This window comes from Enhydra lutris, unplaced genomic scaffold (assembly GCF_002288905.1).
Source record: "Enhydra lutris kenyoni isolate GAN:26980312 unplaced genomic scaffold, ASM228890v2 scaffoldscaffold14, whole genome shotgun sequence".
Classification (NCBI taxonomy): Eukaryota; Metazoa; Chordata; class Mammalia; order Carnivora; family Mustelidae; genus Enhydra; species Enhydra lutris.
Genome location: NW_019154098.1, coordinates 7,220,851 through 7,239,776, shown reverse-complemented (window position 1 = coordinate 7,239,776; position 18,926 = coordinate 7,220,851). Strand labels below are relative to the sequence as shown.

Genomic DNA, 18,926 nt, shown 5'->3' with positions numbered 1-18,926 from the left:
TGTATTTATCGCCATAGTTACAAGCAAAGGCTGGAGTCAGACTGACTAGATTCACATCTTTGCTGTGTCTTTAATTGCTGTGTAATTTGGGTGAATTTCTTATCTGCTCTATCCCTCAGTCCCTGATTTTAAGTGGAAATATTAGTACTTATTTAACACATAGTGTTATGAAGATTAGACAAATTAACATATGGAAAGTATCTAGGGGCACCCGGTGGCTCAGTGGGTTAAAGAGCTGGCTCTTAGTTTCCCGCTCAGGTCATGACCTTCTGGTTGTGGGATGGAGCCTGGGTAGACATCCCCCCTCCCCCGCTCTCCCAGTGGGGCTGCCATGCTTAGCAGGGAGCTGCTAGAGGAGTCTTTCTCCCTCTGCCCTTCTCCCCTGCTCATGCTCTTTTTCACTCTATCTCAAATAAATAAATCTTTGAAAAAATGTATTTAAAATAGTGCCTGGCACATAAAAAGTAGTCTAAAAGTCATTTTGGTTTTGGCTCAGAAATCTCAGTTCTTCAGTTTACCAAGTAGCTCTGTCTTTCATGCCAGACCCTTGCTAACTGTGCCCAGGACATTGATACAGCAGTCCCTCTTTAACTGCGGAGGGTTTGTCCCAGGACCCCCGGGGCATGCCTGAAGCTGCAGATACTATTCAATGCTACAATCACTGTTTTTTCCTGTTCACAAACCAATGATAAAGCTTAATGTATGAATGAGGCCCCTAGAAGATTAACAACAACAATAATAGTTACTGCAGTATACTGTAATGAAGGCTATGTGAATGTGGTCTCTCTTTCTCTCAAAATATCTTACTGTGCTGTGCACCCTTCTTCTTGGGAGGATGTGGGGCGATAAAAGGTCCATGTGGCCAGATGGAGCGAGGGGAGTGACGCAGGCCTGTGACATAGCGGGAGGCTACTGTTGGCCTTCTGACAAGGGGTCACGAGGAGGATCATCTGCTTCTGGCCTGTGGTGGACTGTAGGAAACCACAACCTCAGAAAGCGAAATCTTGGATAAGTGGGGATTACTGTTTACGATAAGCATAATACCCAGTGCTGTTCATACTTACGAAAATAGTTAAAAAGATAATTTCCAGTTTTAAATGGAACGGGGTACAATAGGAGTTCTCCTCTGCTGCTGTGGAAACGCAGGCTGATAACACTAGTTCGGAAACCTATTTGACACCCCTGCTAAAGCTGCACACGTGCTTCCCTGAGACCCCGCGGTGCTGCTCCTGGGAACGTACGAGGACGCACACAACACTTGTGCAAGAGCCACGTAGGCAAAAACTAGAAAGAAGCCAAATACCTTTCAGAACAAGAGTAGATAAACCAGCCGCGGTGTGACGATACAGATCGGTACTTTCAGGCAGCGAGAAAGGAACCAGCCGCTGAAGCTCCCTCTGATGACAAGGACAGATCTCAGGGCACTGTGCTGGGCAGAGCAGTAGTCACCCGGATTCCACTGACAGAAAGCTCAAGCTCACTTGATGGTGGTTACTGCCTGGGGGAGGTAGTAACTGAGGACAGGTTCGGGGACGGCCTCGCAGTGGGGGCGGGGCGTTCTGGTTCTTAATCCGAGTGCTGGTTACCTGCTCTGCACACTCACTAAGCAGCGCACTTGGGGTTTGTACCTTTTTATGCCTTGTTGTATACTTGGATAAATGGTTTTAAAATATGACCAATTTGTGTCTGAAGAATGCTATACCAGACAGACCCAATACTCTGTCCATCACACAACAGCACGACTTCCTGCAGGCCTATCTGCCCTTAGACCAGGTGGTAACCCGAAGGTTTCTCTGCCTGGAAGCTAAGCACGGAGCAGTCTAGTGCTAACAGTGTAAACTCTGATAGTCTGGGGCTTCGGTTTCCTTGTGGAGGAAGCTGTGTTCTGTGCAGTAGGTGTGCATTTCTGTGTTCCAGGAGGCTCTTCTTCCTGGTGACGCTGGAGTCCCTTGGTGCCTCCCTCCTGGCCAGCTGTCGTTCTCACAGGAGCTGTCTTCTCACTGGGAAGAGTGAGTGAATGAATCTACAGCTGTTGGTCATTCATTATTGACCCACTGATTCAGAAAGGATTTACTGAATGCTTCCTCCTGTCGGGACTCAGAGAACATGGTGGCCCAAAAGACAGGGAGACCCCATTCATGAGAGTCTGCTCCAGACCTTGCCAAGAGTGGCTGGGAGGGGTGAAACAGAAGCAACAAAGAAAACGTCTTTGGAGGTATAAGAGCTAGCAAAATACAAACAAACCAAATACTAGCTAGCCTCTTGAGGAACGCCAAAGAGGTGAGCTCAGCATTTTTGAGCGCATTTTCCCTTGGGCAGCCTTTCTCAGCTGGGCTGCCTCATCTCTATCACGGGATGTAGCAAATGGTGCTAGGAAGGTACTGCCTTTCTAGATGCATGGGAAAGAAGTGAATTCACTTTGTACACAGTGGGTGTGGGGTATTGGGCTTTATTCTCTGGTAGAACCCTGCTTGAGAACCCCTGGGGGGCCTTCTGCCAGTTCCTGAAGAGGTAGCTGAGAAGGTAATTGAGCTTTAAAAAACCTGGAGTTTGGAAAGGTTTAAAAAAAAAACCAAAACTGGAATTTAAGGCCCCCAGGTTTGGGTGCAGAAGGTTGATAACCCTGTAGGCTTTGCATTGGAGCTCAGAGAAGCACTTACGCGGGAAGGCTGTTTGGAGGTCCTAGTCCCTCTGGGCTAAGGCTAAGCTGGAATTGCTAATTCTCCTATCCTCCCACCCAAAGCAAATATAAATTCTCTCCGGAGAAATATGTAACGTAGACTTTAAATTTTTTCTGTAATTTTTCATATATAAGTAAAAGTTGAAGTCACCATAATAAAAAACAGAAAAGAAATAGAGATAGTAGATTCAGATATCAGATATAAACTTTAAAGTAACTCTATGTTCTGTATCATCTAGGAATTAAAAGATGAGATTGATGGTTTAAGCAGAGAACTGGAAAATATAGAAATACAGAAAGCAGATATTCTAGAACTATAAAAAAAGAACTAAGTAAATGGTTTTTAGCAGATTAGATGCAGATGAAGGAAGAAACAATGTTGAAGAAGTCAAGTCAAATGAAGCAGAAAGACAAATCTCAGACAACACAGAAACTCTCAGGAGGCCCAGAAGCTTCTGGTGGCCACCTCCCTCACATCAAGTCCTGCAGGTCCCAGGTGACCTGGCTCCTGCCTTCCTCTGGCTCATTCAACCTGGCTGACTCTACCTCAGGACCTTTGTGCTTGTCGTTCATCCTGCCTGAAATCTACCCCCCACCCCCTTAAACAAATCTGCATAAGCAGCTCCTCACTCCCTTCACACTGGTACTGGAGTCCTTAAGGCTCCTCTGGCTGCCTCCCCCACCTCCCCCGTGCCATCTTTGGGATGCTTGGTTTTCTCCGTCTGCCGCCCCACCAGAATGTCAGCCCCCCAGGGACAAGGATGCATTTTGGTTTTGTTTGTTTGGTACTGTGTCCCCCTGCTTGGAGAGATGCCTGGCAAGTAGTAGGCATTCAACAAATGCCCACCTCCTTTGGAAAGCAGAAAAATAGATGTAAAAGTCTTCGGCATGATGTGCATAATGTGGCCTTAATGCAGTTTAGTAACTCCCCTTTCTTCCATCCTCATGGGATTTCTGGTTTAATTTGGTTTTCTTTAATATTCTGTGTACAGTTTTCCCTTCCCTTGTTTGTGGAATTGCTGGGTTAACCTCTTTGTTATCTAATTTTCCTTTATTGTGTTTTTTAACACCTCGTCAAATCCAGACAGATCTAATTGTGCCTGTTAGGTATGAGCTGAGAGGAAAGAAATGGTTCTGTGAATGACTGACGTAGCTCTGTTTTCCCAAGCTGGGTTCACTTGTGGAGAGGATCACAGCTGGTCGTGGGCAACTGCTGCTTCATCCAGAACCATGGCGGCACCAGCATTTGCTGAATGGACACACAGACATTGCTGTTTTAGACAAAGTTCTAAGAATTTATCACATTCTATAAAAGACAAATCCATGGATAGCTCTGCTGATTCTCTGGTTTAAGAGTTTGAGAATGTTAAAAGGGATAGATCCTTAAATAAATCTACATTTATTGGGCAAGTACTGTGTCAAGCAGGTTTCATATATACTTTCTGGTTAATCCATCTACAACTGTTGGAAATAACCATAACACGGATCACGATTCCCATTTGGCATATTATAAAATTGAGTTTTGAGGAGGTTAGGTGATATTCCCAAAGCTGCACAGTTAGAGCTGGAATTTGAACACAGGATCAGACTCCAAAGGCTGATAGGAAGAATTTGTATAATCTAGAAGCTGTGTATAGTATATTCCTCCTAGCTTGTAAACATTACCTAGGGATGTGATTTTGATTGTTGAATTAATGATATTTAAATGATTATGGAAAAGATTCTTATTTAGAATTATTATTAATATTGTGATTTTTGTCCTTAATTATAAATCAACTTAGTTATGTGATATGTTCATGGTCATTGGTAATACTTGACAAGGATATTATTACTCAGAACCCCGGGAAAATGCGTTTTTGAAAAGACTGTTTTTAGCTTAATGTTTGTCTTATAAAGTCAAAATAGTCATTATAAGATTATAGATGTTTTATAAGATTTTATTTATTTGAGAGAAAACTCATGAGCACGAGTTGGGAGAGGCAGAGGGAGACGGAGAAGTGAGTCTCCACTGAGCAGGGAGCCTAACGTGGGGCTTGATCCCCAGGATTGTGACCTGAGCCAAAGGCAGACACTTAACCGACTGAGCCACCCAGTCACCCCAAGCCTACAGATTTTAATATGTTTTAGTGCTGTATTATAAATTAAAACCTCTTGCATTTCAGAATGACCAGATATCACCCTAATTAAAGTGAGGTGTTATATAGGGTAATTGTTTCCTTTTAAAAGGACATAAAACTGAAACATTATTTTTGAAATCCAAGTCTTTTATAAATTCTTCTGTTTAAAATGGCTTTTCCCAGCTTAAATGTTATGCTTGATTTTACTTGTGACAGAAATAGAATTAAAAATAGGTCATGCTGTTTCCTTTATCTCAGAAAAATCTCTTTTCAAAGCAAGATTTCTTTGGTATTTGGCCATGTGTCGGTTGGAGTTTTCTAGGTCGGGAATGGCAAACAGAGAATCTCTACCTATGTGAGAACATGTTTCTCCTCATACAGCCCTGGCGTCTAGCAAGTGTCCAGGTCACCCTCTCAGTTAAATTCCACATAGACGTCTTCACTGTCAAAGATGAAAACTCAGAGGTGTAACCTGTTGAATCAGTAACTCTTTGTTAATAAGGCAAGACTTTATATCAATATACATTTATTTCTTGTCCATGTTTGTTTGCTGTTTTTAATAATGTTCTGACTTTCAGAAATAGCATACAGAGTTTTAAAAGGGAATTTTTGCTGAGAACAGGCAATGTAAGACCGGTAGGTAATGTTTGACAGAAGAATTCAGGTGAGGTCTCATTACCACCGTTTACCGTATTTTATAATAAATATTGCATTTGATTCTACAATATCTCCTTAATTTGCATTCATCTTAAAGAAGTTTTTGGTCTACTTCCTGCCACTTGGTCCGTACTTAGTTTTCGTCGTCATTCATTTATTCAACAAGGTCACTATGAGCCTCCAACATGGCAGACGTTGAGGATATGAGAACAAGCAAGGCTTGGGTCTTACCCATGAGGACCTTGCAGACTTGGGGGGAAGAAGGGAGGCGGAGGGATAATTCCAGGTCCCTTGTATTAGCGAGTTATCGGTTATCGTGGAAGCACAAAGGAGGGTGTGAAATTTAAGCCTGAGGTCTTCTGATGGAAAACCTAGAAGGGGGTAGCAGAGGGAGCGGAGGGCACAGAGCATTTACAGCATGAAACGGTGAAGCTTCTAGAGGTGCTGTGGCATGCCCTGCGCTGTCTCTGGGCAGGATGCTGAGGTGAGCCCGCGCGAGGCTTGGCAAGGTGTGCTTTATTTTGTAGAAACAGGATGGGTGGGGAGTGGCGATTTGTAAGAAGGGAGGCAGCAAGCTCAGACCCACATTGTAGTGGCTACTTCTGGTGGAAGGTTTAGAAAAGGGAGCACTTCCAGGGAGATGAGTTAGAATATCATACGAGTTCAGCTGAAACCTTCTGGGTGATTGTACCGCAGTTATCATGGGGATGCAGAGATGGCATGGAGATAGCTGAAGACTTCCTGTGGGGGTGGGGGGATGCTGGGGGGAGGGGAAAGCCCCAGGCACTGACTCTGCCCAGACGAAGGTGCCTTCAGAGAGCTTTGTGGAGACCAGTGGATTCTCAGCATTTTATCAGACATGTATATCTCCTGTGCCATCCCACTCACGGGTACAGGACCCTGTTTTAAAGTGTGGCAAAGGAGATAAAACATCTTTGCACTGCGTTTGAATAAAGTCAGGGAGCGCTCTTAAGCTTGCTTCTGAGGGAATTCAGTAAGTTCTTGGAATAAGCAAGTTCATAAGGCCCATGCTCAGGGCAGGAGACAGGACCAGGCGGGGGTGCGGCTGCATGCTTTTTCCTCTGCAGGCACTCGGTCCGGCAATCGAATGAGCATTGATGTATCGAGCCGCCCTTCCTAGGCTCCAGGCACTCTTCCTGCTCTGTGTAAAAGAGTAAACAAGACATGATCCGTGTTGGTAACAGTGGGGGAGGCCAAGGCCCACTCCTTCCCACCCAGGAATGGAGATGTGCGTATCTGCTCAGTCGCTGCATCGCACGGTGTCTTGGGACTGAGCAGATACAGCAGGAGAGGAGAGTCCTCCGAGCCTCACAGAGAAAAATGCCCCTGGCAGAGGGTGGGGATGCAGAGGCTTGTTGGGAGCAGCTCAGGACATACGGCAAAAAATGAGGCTGACATGTTGACTAGGCCACGTCACAAAGGAGAATGTTCTCTTGGAGAAAATAAAGAAATGCGGGAAATTACCTGAAGATTTCAACTGTAAAGAAAATCGTTCAACACGTCTGAGCACTGCCAACAGGGACATAGATGTCCCCCACCCCAGGTTCTGGAAGGGTTTTTAGAGTAGATTCTCAGCGGTGTGATTGAACCAAGTCTGGGATGCCCCGTCTCTACTAGATTTATGATTTCTGCCCAATTACATGTTAACCTGTAGCAAATAATGTATTCACTATTTGTTAAAATCCCTGATCTGGCCTCAGAAAAATCCAAAGAGGAATCTCTTAATATCAAATTAAATAAATAAATAAACCAGCAAGCAGTAGTTGGAAACACTAAGAGCATTCAAAAAAAGAACAAAAAAGAGAGAAACAAAAAGAGAGAGCGCGCTGCTGATGCCCAGATTGGTTCTCAGACAAAGAAACCTAATGCTGAGGGGCTCTCACTCCCTCTGCCTGCTGCCCTTCCTCATGGGAACGATCTTGAATCCTTTCTGATTAAATCCCCGATTGTCTACCAGTGACCTCCTCTCCTGTCTTGCAGTAAGATGGCCGATGATCAACAAGAACCCCTCTGCTCCTTCCTAGAAACTTACAAACATATTTGCACCTACACTCACTTTTCTTCCTTCGCTCCAGTCACGTTGTTCTTCACGCTTCCCTGTATTATTCAAGTGTCGTCCACAGAACAGACAATTTTTGTGATGAGAAGAGTTCTGCCCCCCATGGCCAAATCCATCTGTGAAATCATCATGAAAGAAATTATGTGAGAATTGCAATTTTAATCCTTTAAAATCTTTAGTGTAAAAACATGGAAGTCAATAATTCAGTGACCTATACAATTTGAAAATGCAAGTACATTTCTAGCCTTGTAATATCTGACGGAATAATTGAACAAGGAATGAATAACATAACTGTAGGGTTAAAATAGTATAGCACTAAACATTTTAGTTATTTAAGAAAGTTCCACTCATTTACAATCTTGGTCCTTTAAATAAACAGAGCAGTGGAATTCTTCACTTGGTGAAGCCATACTCTTCAGGCTCCTAACACATTCCTGGAGAACTCTGAGCTCCTCATTGCCACACTATGCAGAGCCATGATCTAATGACCAGTCCAGCCCTCCAGATTCACCCTGATCTTCTGTGTCCACACCCTGTTCCCTGTGTCCCTAAGCCACAAGGTGGATCATGTCACTCAGAACTCAAATCCATGCTGTGGCTTATGGGTTTCTCAGTTTCATTGCTCTCTGCTCTTTACAGGTGCCCCCAACAAGCTGCTGGTTTTCCTGGATGTGAGGGTTCTCAGATTTCTGTACCTCTGCTGTTTGGCACTTGCTGTTCCTTCTGCCTGGTTTTTATTTTTAATGATTTCAACAGCTGCTTTTGCTTTTCTCAGCTTTTGAAACGAAGTGCTAGCATTGGCGCTTCGGGGTCGTCTTCTCCATTCCCATTCCCCTTTGGGCAACTTTGTGCCACCTCAGTGCTCACCTTTGCCATAGCACCTGACCTGCGGTGTTATCATTATCTCTTTAGTGGTCCGTCGTCTCCCTCGCACCACAGACGACGACGATCCTGTTCCATTTGTCATGTCTAACTGAGTGCCAGGAACAGGGTAGGAGGCAAGTGGAAGGGCTTTGGTTTGTTCTTGCTGTTTTTTAATTTAACTTAATATTACTCTTCCTGTTAGGAACACCAGCTTCTTTTAATTTATGAACTCACCAGGATTATCAGTAATAACTGCATTTATATGACTTACTGCGTTTTTAAAATCCCATCAGTTTTGTTGTTGTTGTATTCTTTGCCTATATCTTGTCCGATAGCTCTCTCCTTCTTGCATTGGTCATTGGAAGATCACCAAATGAGTAATCTGCCTTATGCGACTGTGAGGAACACTGTGGTTTATATATTGTTTGCTAAGTGTATTCTTCACTTTTATTTTTCCTCTGCCCCTATTTATTGAGTTTTCATTTTATATTTTATTCTGTCTTGTGCCCAAAGTACTAGACATGCAGCTCTTCAACAAATACTAAGTTCCTCCTTTGTGAAAAAACATCTAAAAGAAAAATAGGTGATCTTGTGCAAAATGTTTGAGCCTCATTCCTACAGAGAGAGTACTGCCTCTTAGTGTTGATGTTTGTTTTACAAAATGGAAATCATTATAACTTTTTAGATATTTGTGATTGCCTAAGCCAAGTAAATTGAGGTCTAATATTTAACAGATGCTTTTTAAGAGAGAATAAACTAAGTTATTTGGCTCATACCCTTGCACACAGTGGCTTCTGATGTTCTGTATCTGTTAGCTGTGTTGTTTGAGAAATCCAGGAGAGAGGTCTTTATGGGTAATGCTTTAATACAATAATTAATTATATAAGCTGTTCTTCATAAAGTTCTTAATACAGGGTGTGTGCTTTTGCTATAATCTGTACATATGTGTGTATATATAATTTCTCATCCCTTCAGAATATTTAAGGGATTCACAATTTACAGGTAAAGAAACAGATTTCAATATGGGAATGAGCATGCCTAAAATCACTGATGGTAACTTATGGAAGCTCATCTAACTCCAGATCCTTTCTCTCACCCCTTGACCACATTTCTCTACTTCAAGAGATCTGGTGGTAATCACTAAACTGATTAACACTGGTGAGACCAATGTTCCAAAATAGGTGTTTTTTTCAGGCTCATTTAAATATTAAGTATATAGCAATTAATCCAAGGTCACTATATAATTGACTAACACCAGAAACTTGATGATCAGTTTCAGGGTAGAATTCATACATTCATGGACATAAATGTCATTGTAATATATCTAATTTGATTTTATAAAATGGTGATTTCTCTGGACCTTTTTGACTTCCACAGTGCTTTTCAGATAACCACAGTGTTCTTGTTTTTAAATCTGCAGAATGTCTTCAGTTTGCACTGGGAGGATGGCTTTTGCTCTTGTTGTTGTTGTTGTTATTGTTATTGTTGTTTTATTGTTGAGTTGTAAGAGCTCTTCTTTTGTTCTGAATATGAGACCATTATCAGATATGTGATTTGGAAATATTATCTCCCATCCTGTGGACAGTCTTTTCACTGTCTTTCTAATGTCCTTTGATGCATACATTTTTAATTTTGACGAAGTCTGTTTTTGTCTATATTTCATTGGCTGTTTGTGCTTTTGCTGGCATATCTAAGAAACTCATAACTGTTTGAAAATTACGATGATTTACACCTATGATGTCTTCTAAGAGTTGTATAATTTTAGCTTGTATACTTAGATGTATGATGCATTTTGTATTTGTTTTTGTATATGGTGTGAGGTTACAGGACAGCTTTATTCTTTTGCGTGTGGGTATCCAGTTGTTCCCACACCATATACTGAGAATACTGTTCTGTTCACCATTGAGTTGTCTTGGCAGTCTTTTGATAGTGAGTTGACCATAGATGTAAGGGTTTATTTCTATACACTCAGTTCTATTCTGTTGATCTGCATCTCTAGTACCTCACTGTTTTGATTACTTAGCTTTGTAGTGAATTTTGAATTGGGAGAATGTATGATCTCTCCTGGGGAATGTCCCATGTGTATTGAGAAGAATGTGTATTTCATCCTCACTGGGCTGACTGTTCTATAGCTGTTAGGTATAATTAGATTGTATTGTTCAAATCTTCTATTTCTTTTTTGATCTTTTTTTTTTAATGTTCTTTTTATTATTGAAGTACAGTGTTGAAGTTCCCAGCTATTATTGTTGGATTATCTTTTTCTTCCTAAAATTTTGTCAGTTTTTGCCTCATATATTTTGAGCTCTGTTGTTATACACACACACACACACACACACACACACACACACACACATATATACACACATGCATACATTTTTATAATTACCATCTTGATAGACTGACTCTTCTATCATTATAAGTAAATGTGCTTTTATTCTGGTAACAATTCTTAAAGTCTATTTTGTCTGATATTAGTGCAGCTATGGTAGTCCTCTTTTGATTTGTATTTCCATGGTGTATCTTCTTCCATCCTTTTTTTTTTAATGTATTTTTTTTAAAGATTTTATTTATTTATTTGACAGAGAGAGAGAGAGATCACAGTAGGCAGGCAGAGAGAGAAGGGGAAGCAGGCTCCCTGCTGAGCAGAGAACCCAATGTGGGGCTCGATCGCAGGACCCTGGGATCATGACCTGAGCCGAAGGCAGAGGCTTAACCCACTGAGCCACCCAGGCGCCCCTCAATGTATTTTTTATCTTTGAATCTAAAGTGTATCTCTTGTAGACAGCAAGTGGTTGGATCTCATAAACATTGATGCCAATTTCTGTTTTCTATTCCATTTAATCCATTTACATTTAGTGTAATTACTAATAAAGTTGGTTTTATATCTGCCATTTTGCTATTTTTTCCCTGTGTCTTACGTCTATTTTGTACCTTACTATCTCTTTCTGTTGTTAGATTTTTTAATTGGATCACTTTAACTGCATTGTCATTTTTTTTGTTTTTGTTTTGTTTTGTTTTGTTTTGTTTTTCAAGATTTTTATTTATTTATTTATTTGACAGACAGAGATCACAAGCAGGCAGAGAGGCAGGCAGAGAGAGAGGAGGAAGCAGGCTCCCCACTGAGCAGAGAACCAGACATGGGGTTCGATCCCAGGACCCTAGAATCAGGACCCAAGCCGAAGGCAGGGGCTTTAACCCACTGAGCCACCCAGGCGCCCCTTCTTGTTTTTTTTTTTTTTTTTTTTTTTTTTAAGATTTTATTGATTTATTTTTAGAGAAAGTGCACATGCATGTGTAGGCTGAGAAGGAGCGAAGGGGGAGGGAGAGGGAGAGGGAGAGAGAATCTCAAGCAGAGCCTCATGCAGGCTCAGTCTCATAACCTCGAGATCATGACCCAAAATGAAACCAAGAGTCAGATGCTGAGTCAACTGAGCCACCCAGGCCCCTCTCTTTTCTTGTTTCTTATTTTATTAGTCTGCCCTGGAGAGTACAATTTACTTTTTAACTTATGTCAGTCTTTTTCAAAATTACACCAACTTAATTTTAACAGTACACAAAAGCTTTGCTCCTCTTTAGCTATGTCCTTACCTGCCCCCTTTTGTGTTGTTACTGTCATACAAGTTGCAGCTTCATACATTGTGTGCCCATCAACACAGAATTGTAGTTCTTCATCCAGTTGTTTTTTAAATCAAACAAGAGAAAAAGGAATTACAAAAGAAAAAAGGAATTACAACAAAAACACTATAGTTTAATACTATAGTTTAGTATTTCTTTAAGTAGCTACCTGTATCAGTGTTACTTGTATTTTTTTCATGTGGATCCAAGTTACTTTTTAATGACCTTTCACTTTACCTTAAGGACTTCTTTTACTATTTTGTGTAGAACATATCTGCTATTGATGAATTCTCTGTTTTTATTTCCTGAGAATACATTAATTTTTCTATTTTTGAAGGATAGTTTTGATGGTTATAGAATTCTTAGTTGACAGTCTTTTTCTTTTAGTACTTGGAATATGCAGTCCCATCATCTTCTGGCCTTGGTCTTTCTTGAGAAATCAGCTTTTGATCTTATTGTGAATCTCTTTCACATGATGAGTGGCTTCTCCCTTGCTGTTTTTTTTTTTTTTTTAATATTTTATTTATTTATTTGACAGACAGAGATCACAAGTAGGCAAAGAGGCAGACAGAGAGAGAGAGAGAGGTGGAAGCAGGCTCCCTGCAGAGCACAGAGCCCGATGTGGGGCTCGATCCCAGGACACTGGGACCATGACCTGAACCGAAGGCAGAGGCTTTAACCCACTGAGCCACCCAGGTGCCCCTCCCTTGCTGTTTTAAGATCCTCTCTTTGTCTTTCAACATTTTGGATGATGACGTATGTAGGCATGGGTCTCTTTGAGTTTACCCTACTTGGAATTTTTTGAGCTTCTTGGTAGATTGGTAGATTAAAGTTTTTCATCAAATTTGGGAAGTTTTTAGCCATTATTTTTCTATATAATCTTTTTCTCCTTACTTTCCTCTCCTTCTGGGTACCACATTATGCATACATTCATGTTTGATGGTATCCCACATGTCTCTGAGAACTTGTTTCCTTATCTTTTTGTATTATCTTCCTCATACTGGATATTCTCAATTGATTGACCTTCAGGTTCACTTATTCTCTCTTCTGCCTAGTTATATCTGCTGTTGAACCTCTCTGGTGATTTTTCCGTTTCACTTTTTGTACTTTACAACTCAAAAATTTCTCTGGATTCCTTATTATTTTCTATATCTATAGTAATATTCTGTATTTGGTGAGGCATTGTTCTCATACTTCAGTTCTTTAGACACAGAGTATCCTTTAGTTTCTTGAATATATTTCAAATAACTTATTTGTCTTTGTCTGGTAAGTCCAGTGTCTCAGCTTCCTCAGGGACAGTTTCTGTTGATTACTTTTTTCTTCTGTGTGAACCATACCTTCATGTTTCTTTGCATATCTTTTTAAAACTAGAGATTTAGGGGTTCCTGAGTGGCTCAGTTGGTTAAGTGTCTGCCTTCGGCTCAGGTCATGATTCCAGGGTGCTGGGATTGAGTTCCACATCAGGCTCCCTGCTCAGTGGGGAGTCTGCTTCTCTCCCTCCCTCTCTCTCTCAAATAAATAAATAAGATCTAAAATAAAAAATAAAACTAGAGATGTAACTTAATGTGCCAATTGTGGAAACTAAATGCTCCTTCTTCCAGTATTTTTGTTTTCCTTTTTTATTTAATGACTTTTCCAAACTAATATTGTGATATTTATTATGTGTTGTTACTGAAACGTCTCCTGTTACCTTAGTGGTCAGCTAATGATTGGACAGAGATTTTAATGAATGCCTGGAAACTAAGTCCCTAACATGTTGGAACAAGTCATTTAGACTCAGCCAGTTGATTTACAACTAATTCCTTCCTTGGCTTTGCCTTTCTTTTTTGTGCTGAACCTACAGATCCCTGGAGAGGAGAGCTCAGGACCTTCCCAGGTCTTTCCTGGGCTTCTACATGGTACTCTGCAGACATGTAATCTTCTAGATTGTCAGGAGTGTGTCAGAACTATTCAAAGGGCAAATGGATATCTTGTCCTCCCACTTCTCTTGCTGGCCTTTGATTAGACTGCTGTTTGTTCCACTACCTCAAGCAGCTAAAATCTTATATAATTGCCTCTAATTATTTTCTTTGAATACCCCCAGGGAAAAGGCATTTTGCACTGGATGAGCTCCAGGTCAGGTCAAATACAATACTCTGGAAATGAGGTTTTAAGAACATCACCCTTTTCTGCTTCCTCCAGTGGTCCCCAGACTGCTGGTGTCCACTGTGGTTACAGCTGTTGGTTTTCAAGGCTCCCGCAGAGCTGGGAATGGTGGGTTGGAAAGGGACTCATTAAAACATCACAGAGCTCACTGCTTGTACCAAGATTCAGCCAAGTTTTTAGAAATAAATGCTCCTTAGATCTCTGCAAACCTTTTGTTAATTTTCAGACTTTTGAAAATGTTGATTCTGAGAATTTTTCCAGTTTCTTTTGGCTTTTGTAGAGAAAATTTTTGGAGGTTTTTACTCATCATTTTCACTGATGTCACTCTTACATTTTTCTTTGTACCATACCTAGATATATATTTAAATGTTAGCTGAATTAATAAAGAATTACTAAAAGCAGAGTGTTGTTTTTTTTTTTTTTTCCAGAAACTTTTCTGACCTTTTTTTATACTTCTCCTGTTTTATTTTAGGACTATGATGATGGATATGGCACTGCTTATGACGAACAGAGTTATGATTCCTATGATAACAGCTATAGCACCCCTGCCCAAAGGTAAGAGTCGATCTCTGATTAGACCCCCGTTAACAGACACTTTTCTCTGTCCACATACGTACATTCTGGGAAACGGGGATGATCAGACAGCAAGGGTATCGTGACTTGGCTTGCTTTGTTTTTTGTTTGTTTTAATTGGAGAAGCACTCTCTATCCTACCAACTAGCATGATTACTCCTCCCAAATTTGTCATAGTGCTAAAGCAATAGGCCTGAAAAATAAAAATGGAAATATTTTTTACTCTAAAAATGTAACTTAGGTGTTCGGTATATTCTGAGCAGGAAGAGTGTCTACAAAGTCTGTGGCTGTGCAAGTCCTAAGGCTTAAAACCACATCAGCAATGTGTAAATATCCTACATTGTCAGTGCCTACGGTGGAAAGACCCAGACGTTTTGTTTGGCATTCACATAACGTTTCTGTTTCTTAGCAGCAGTGATCCTATTTTCTAACAACTTCAGATTCCTATTTGTGAATAATGAGGTAGCTCTAATTCATTTTCTAAAGAGGTATTTACCCAGAAATAAGTAAGTGTTATCCGATGCAAAACAGAGCTTTATAGTTACCTCTTGTGATATAATATACCTTGATGTTCATTGATATATGAAATCAGTTTATCCCTATTCAGAATGTTTTCTTAAATGCCTAGAAACCATTTGGTTTTTGTTTAAAATTCTACGTGGAGTACAAAGATAGACATATATACAAAATATTGGCTTTATGAAGTATGAAAAAATAAGGACTATGTGGTTGTTTCGATGAACTCATGCAGTGCCGGGCAACTTTGAACAGGTTGGTCCTGTTATTCCTGAGCTCTGGCATTGAGGCTGACATGGATAGAAAGTTCTTTCTTCTTTTTGGCTCATGTCAGATTTTTTTCTCATATAACTTATAATAGTTAAGAGCCTTCAGACTTGCAGTCTCAACTGGTCTTTTTGAGTAGGAGTCTGGTGCACTGTGCTCATGTCCTTGAGAGGGTTGGCACAGCCTGGGGGACTGGCACTGGTGGGTGCTAACCAAGACTTTACATATGGTACCTCCTGTTAGTGTCCCGGCAACTGTATCAAGCGTGTGGCCCTGTTCCACTGTAGAGAGGAAGGATTGAGTAATGTGCCAGAAGTCCCAGGTGGAGTGTAAGCCTTTACTCACATGTGTCATTTAATCTGCATGGTAACAGCAGGAGTTACTGTATCTGTTTTACAGATGATGAAATGAGGGCTCAGAGGAGTCACTGACCAATCCACAATGTGAGCCCAGACTTAGAAAGCGTATCGCCTTTCCACTTTAAGCTGTGATAATGATCATGATGAGGATGGTGACATTATTAATATGGCGGGTCACAGGCATTCACTGCTTCAGTCGTTTATTCACCCCACATGTATTGAATGTCCATGTGTGTTGGGCTCTGTGCCTGATGCTTGGAATACAAAGATTATTGAGACAGAGACCGTTTCTTTGAAAAGCTCACAGTCTAGAAGGAAACAACAACAACAAAATACTCAAGAGCAGTGTAATGTGACTGTCATTATGAGAGGTCTGAGGGGAAATTCAGTATTTCCGGAAGTAGGCAGTGCTAAAGTCTGCTTGAGAACACTGAGGACATTTCACTGCGAAAGGGGAAGTGGGAGGGAGAGTCACTGGGGTACTAGCAGGGAAGGGCATTTCACAGAGCTGGAATAGCAGGGCCGGGGCTTGGTGGGGTAAGTGGTATCTGGAGCTGCACTTGATCTGCGGGGAGGCGATGAGGTGGGAGCCCGCGACTCCCTGCAGGGTGGTGGGGCTCCCCGCTGCAGGCGGCAAGCAGTGGGGAGCCCGTAGAGTTACACGCTGGGACGGTGCTTTTTGACTTGGAGTCAGTGTCATCCCATGGCAGCGGAGGGGCTGGACTGACAGGTTGGTGAGCCTAGAGGCAGAGACCAATTAAGAGGCTGGTGCACTGTAAGGCCTTTCAGTGTCACGGAGACTCACTTAAAGAGACATCTTGCTTGACAGCCGGTCTGCCTTCTTTGAAGTGATCTTTTCAGTGTTGCACCTCATCACACCTGAAGGAGGACAGAGAATTGTATGCTAATTGCCCACGCTGACAAATGTAGAAGCCACTCTTTGTTAGGTAATCTGAGTATTCATTTAATCCTCATGACCTGTGACATAGACGTGAGCCCTTTTATAGACGAAGGAGACTGTGATTTCCAGGAACGAGGGGACTTGCCTGGGATCACACAGCTTACAAGCAGAGGAGCAGGCTTTGCACCGAGGTCCGTGGCCACACGCGTCCTCCCCACAGCATCGCAGGCTCGACAGGATAGCTCTGTCCGATAAACCCAAGGGAAGCAGCTGTACTGTGGGGTGGGATGGAAAGATGGTTTCATGCACTGTAGGAGTTTGTAGGAGTCTGTAGGAGTCTGTAGGAGTCACCGTAATAAATTTCCACACTCCAGGCGGCTTAAGCAACAGAATTTTATTTCCTCATGGTTAGAGAGGCTGGAAGTCCAAGGTCTGGGTGTTGGGGGATTTAGTGTTTCCTGAGGCTTCTTCCTTCAGCTCGCAGATGGCCACCTCCTCGCTGTGGCCTTGCATGGTCCTTCCCTGTACACATGCATCCCTGGTGTGTCCGTGTGCGTCCACATTTCTTCTCTTCTGATGGTACTGGTCACACTGGATTAGGACCCACAAAGGGCCTCATTTTAATTGAATCACCTCTTCGAGGGCCTTGTCTCTGACTCCAGTGTCATTCGGAGGTACTGGGCTGGGGGCTTCAGCATGTGCTTTGGGCGGGGGACATGGTCTGGCCCATAACAGGCACATATGGCGACAGTGCTTTAAGCACAACAGTCTGTGTGTCAGAATTAGAATAGCGAACTTTCAGACCCTCCCCAGGATCAGATAGTATTAACAAGGAAATCACCATCACCACTGTCTTCAGCTGGTGAGCCTTTCCTCTGCACCTGGTCTTGTCCATCCTCTCTCCCCTCTCAGCACACCCTAAAATATTGCTCATACAACTCACGTCATCCCCTCCCATACAGGTTCAGAGAGGTGAAGTGACTCACCCACACACTCAGAAGCCCAAGCTGTGGTCCAGACCCAGCTTGGCCCCACAGCATCCTCTTTGTCCTGTGTCCCCTTGCCTCCATTCTCCCCTTGTCATGGCTTTGATTTCAGCGGGGGGAGTTCCTATTAGTATTTCCCATATACAGTATTCAGTAATCGAATACTTCATGGGGCTTTAGAATCCCATAGGAATCAGGCCTCCATCTGAACTGGAGGTGTTTCCTTATCAGACTTGGGCTACCTTAATCACACCTAAAATTCCATTTATGCTGTATATTAATGTTGTACACCAGGACTCATGAAATGAAGGGTCTTACTTTTCCAGTTTTACATTCGATCCTTTTAGCAAATAGCATTCAGTGCCACCGCTCTCAGGGAGCACACAGCCTTAATGTTCACTAATAGGCGACACCGGGTAACACCCGATGACCTGTAGTCTGCAGTTCCTTGGATTTGACTCTTCAGGGTCTGTAAAATTAATTTTGTACTTCAATAATTCTCTCAATCAGAATTTGAAAGCCCCTTCTGTGCCGTAGTTGTGAATTCTTCACCTGATCTGCTTTGAGATGACAGAACTGTTCTGAAATGTTCTTTGGCACATCATGGTGTGGAAGAAAGCATGAGCAGAGGTTCGCCTGTACTGTCCACCACGGTGGCCACTAGCTCATGTGGCCGGTGTACCTTGAAATGTGGCTGGTGCAGATGGGGGTGTGCTAGAAATGTAGGATGTACACCAGGGTCCTAAACTTAGCATGAAATAAAGAATATAAAATGAATGTATTACTAAAATTTATTTTACCCGTTTCCTCCTCCTCCTCCTCCCCTCTTCCTCCTCCTCCTCCTTCTTCCTCTTCCTTTTCCTCTTTCTCTTCCTCTTCTTTCTAATGTGGCTACTAGAGAACTTTAAATTACAAATTTCTCTTGAATAATGCAGAGTTAAAGACTGGCTCGCTCTGTCTCTCTGGCACACAGTGTAGCATCTCCAGATTGGGGCCTACACCCTTCCGGGAAGCAAGTCAGCTCACCAAGTGCAGAAAGAGAATTAGGGAGGGTCAACTCGTATTCCTATTTTCAAAATTTCTATTTTGATGTTTTGTGTTATGTGTAAATATAACCGTCTAATACTCTAGTGCACATGTTACACAAAAACAGTTACAGTTATAAG

At 42.0% G+C, this 18,926-nt stretch overlaps 1 protein-coding gene across 2 annotated transcripts in view; it reads left to right on the top strand.

Annotated features, from left to right (window-relative positions):
* Positions 1–18,926, top strand: part of LOC111146653 (KH RNA binding domain containing, signal transduction associated 3) — a 185,097-nt gene that overhangs the window by 126,612 nt on the left and 39,559 nt on the right. For both annotated transcript variants that reach the window (XM_022502292.1, XM_022502293.1), the window contains one exon: positions 14,631–14,713. In XM_022502292.1, coding sequence (XP_022358000.1) covers positions 14,631–14,713 — 83 coding nt within the window. The remainder of the gene's footprint in view (positions 1–14,630; positions 14,714–18,926) is intronic.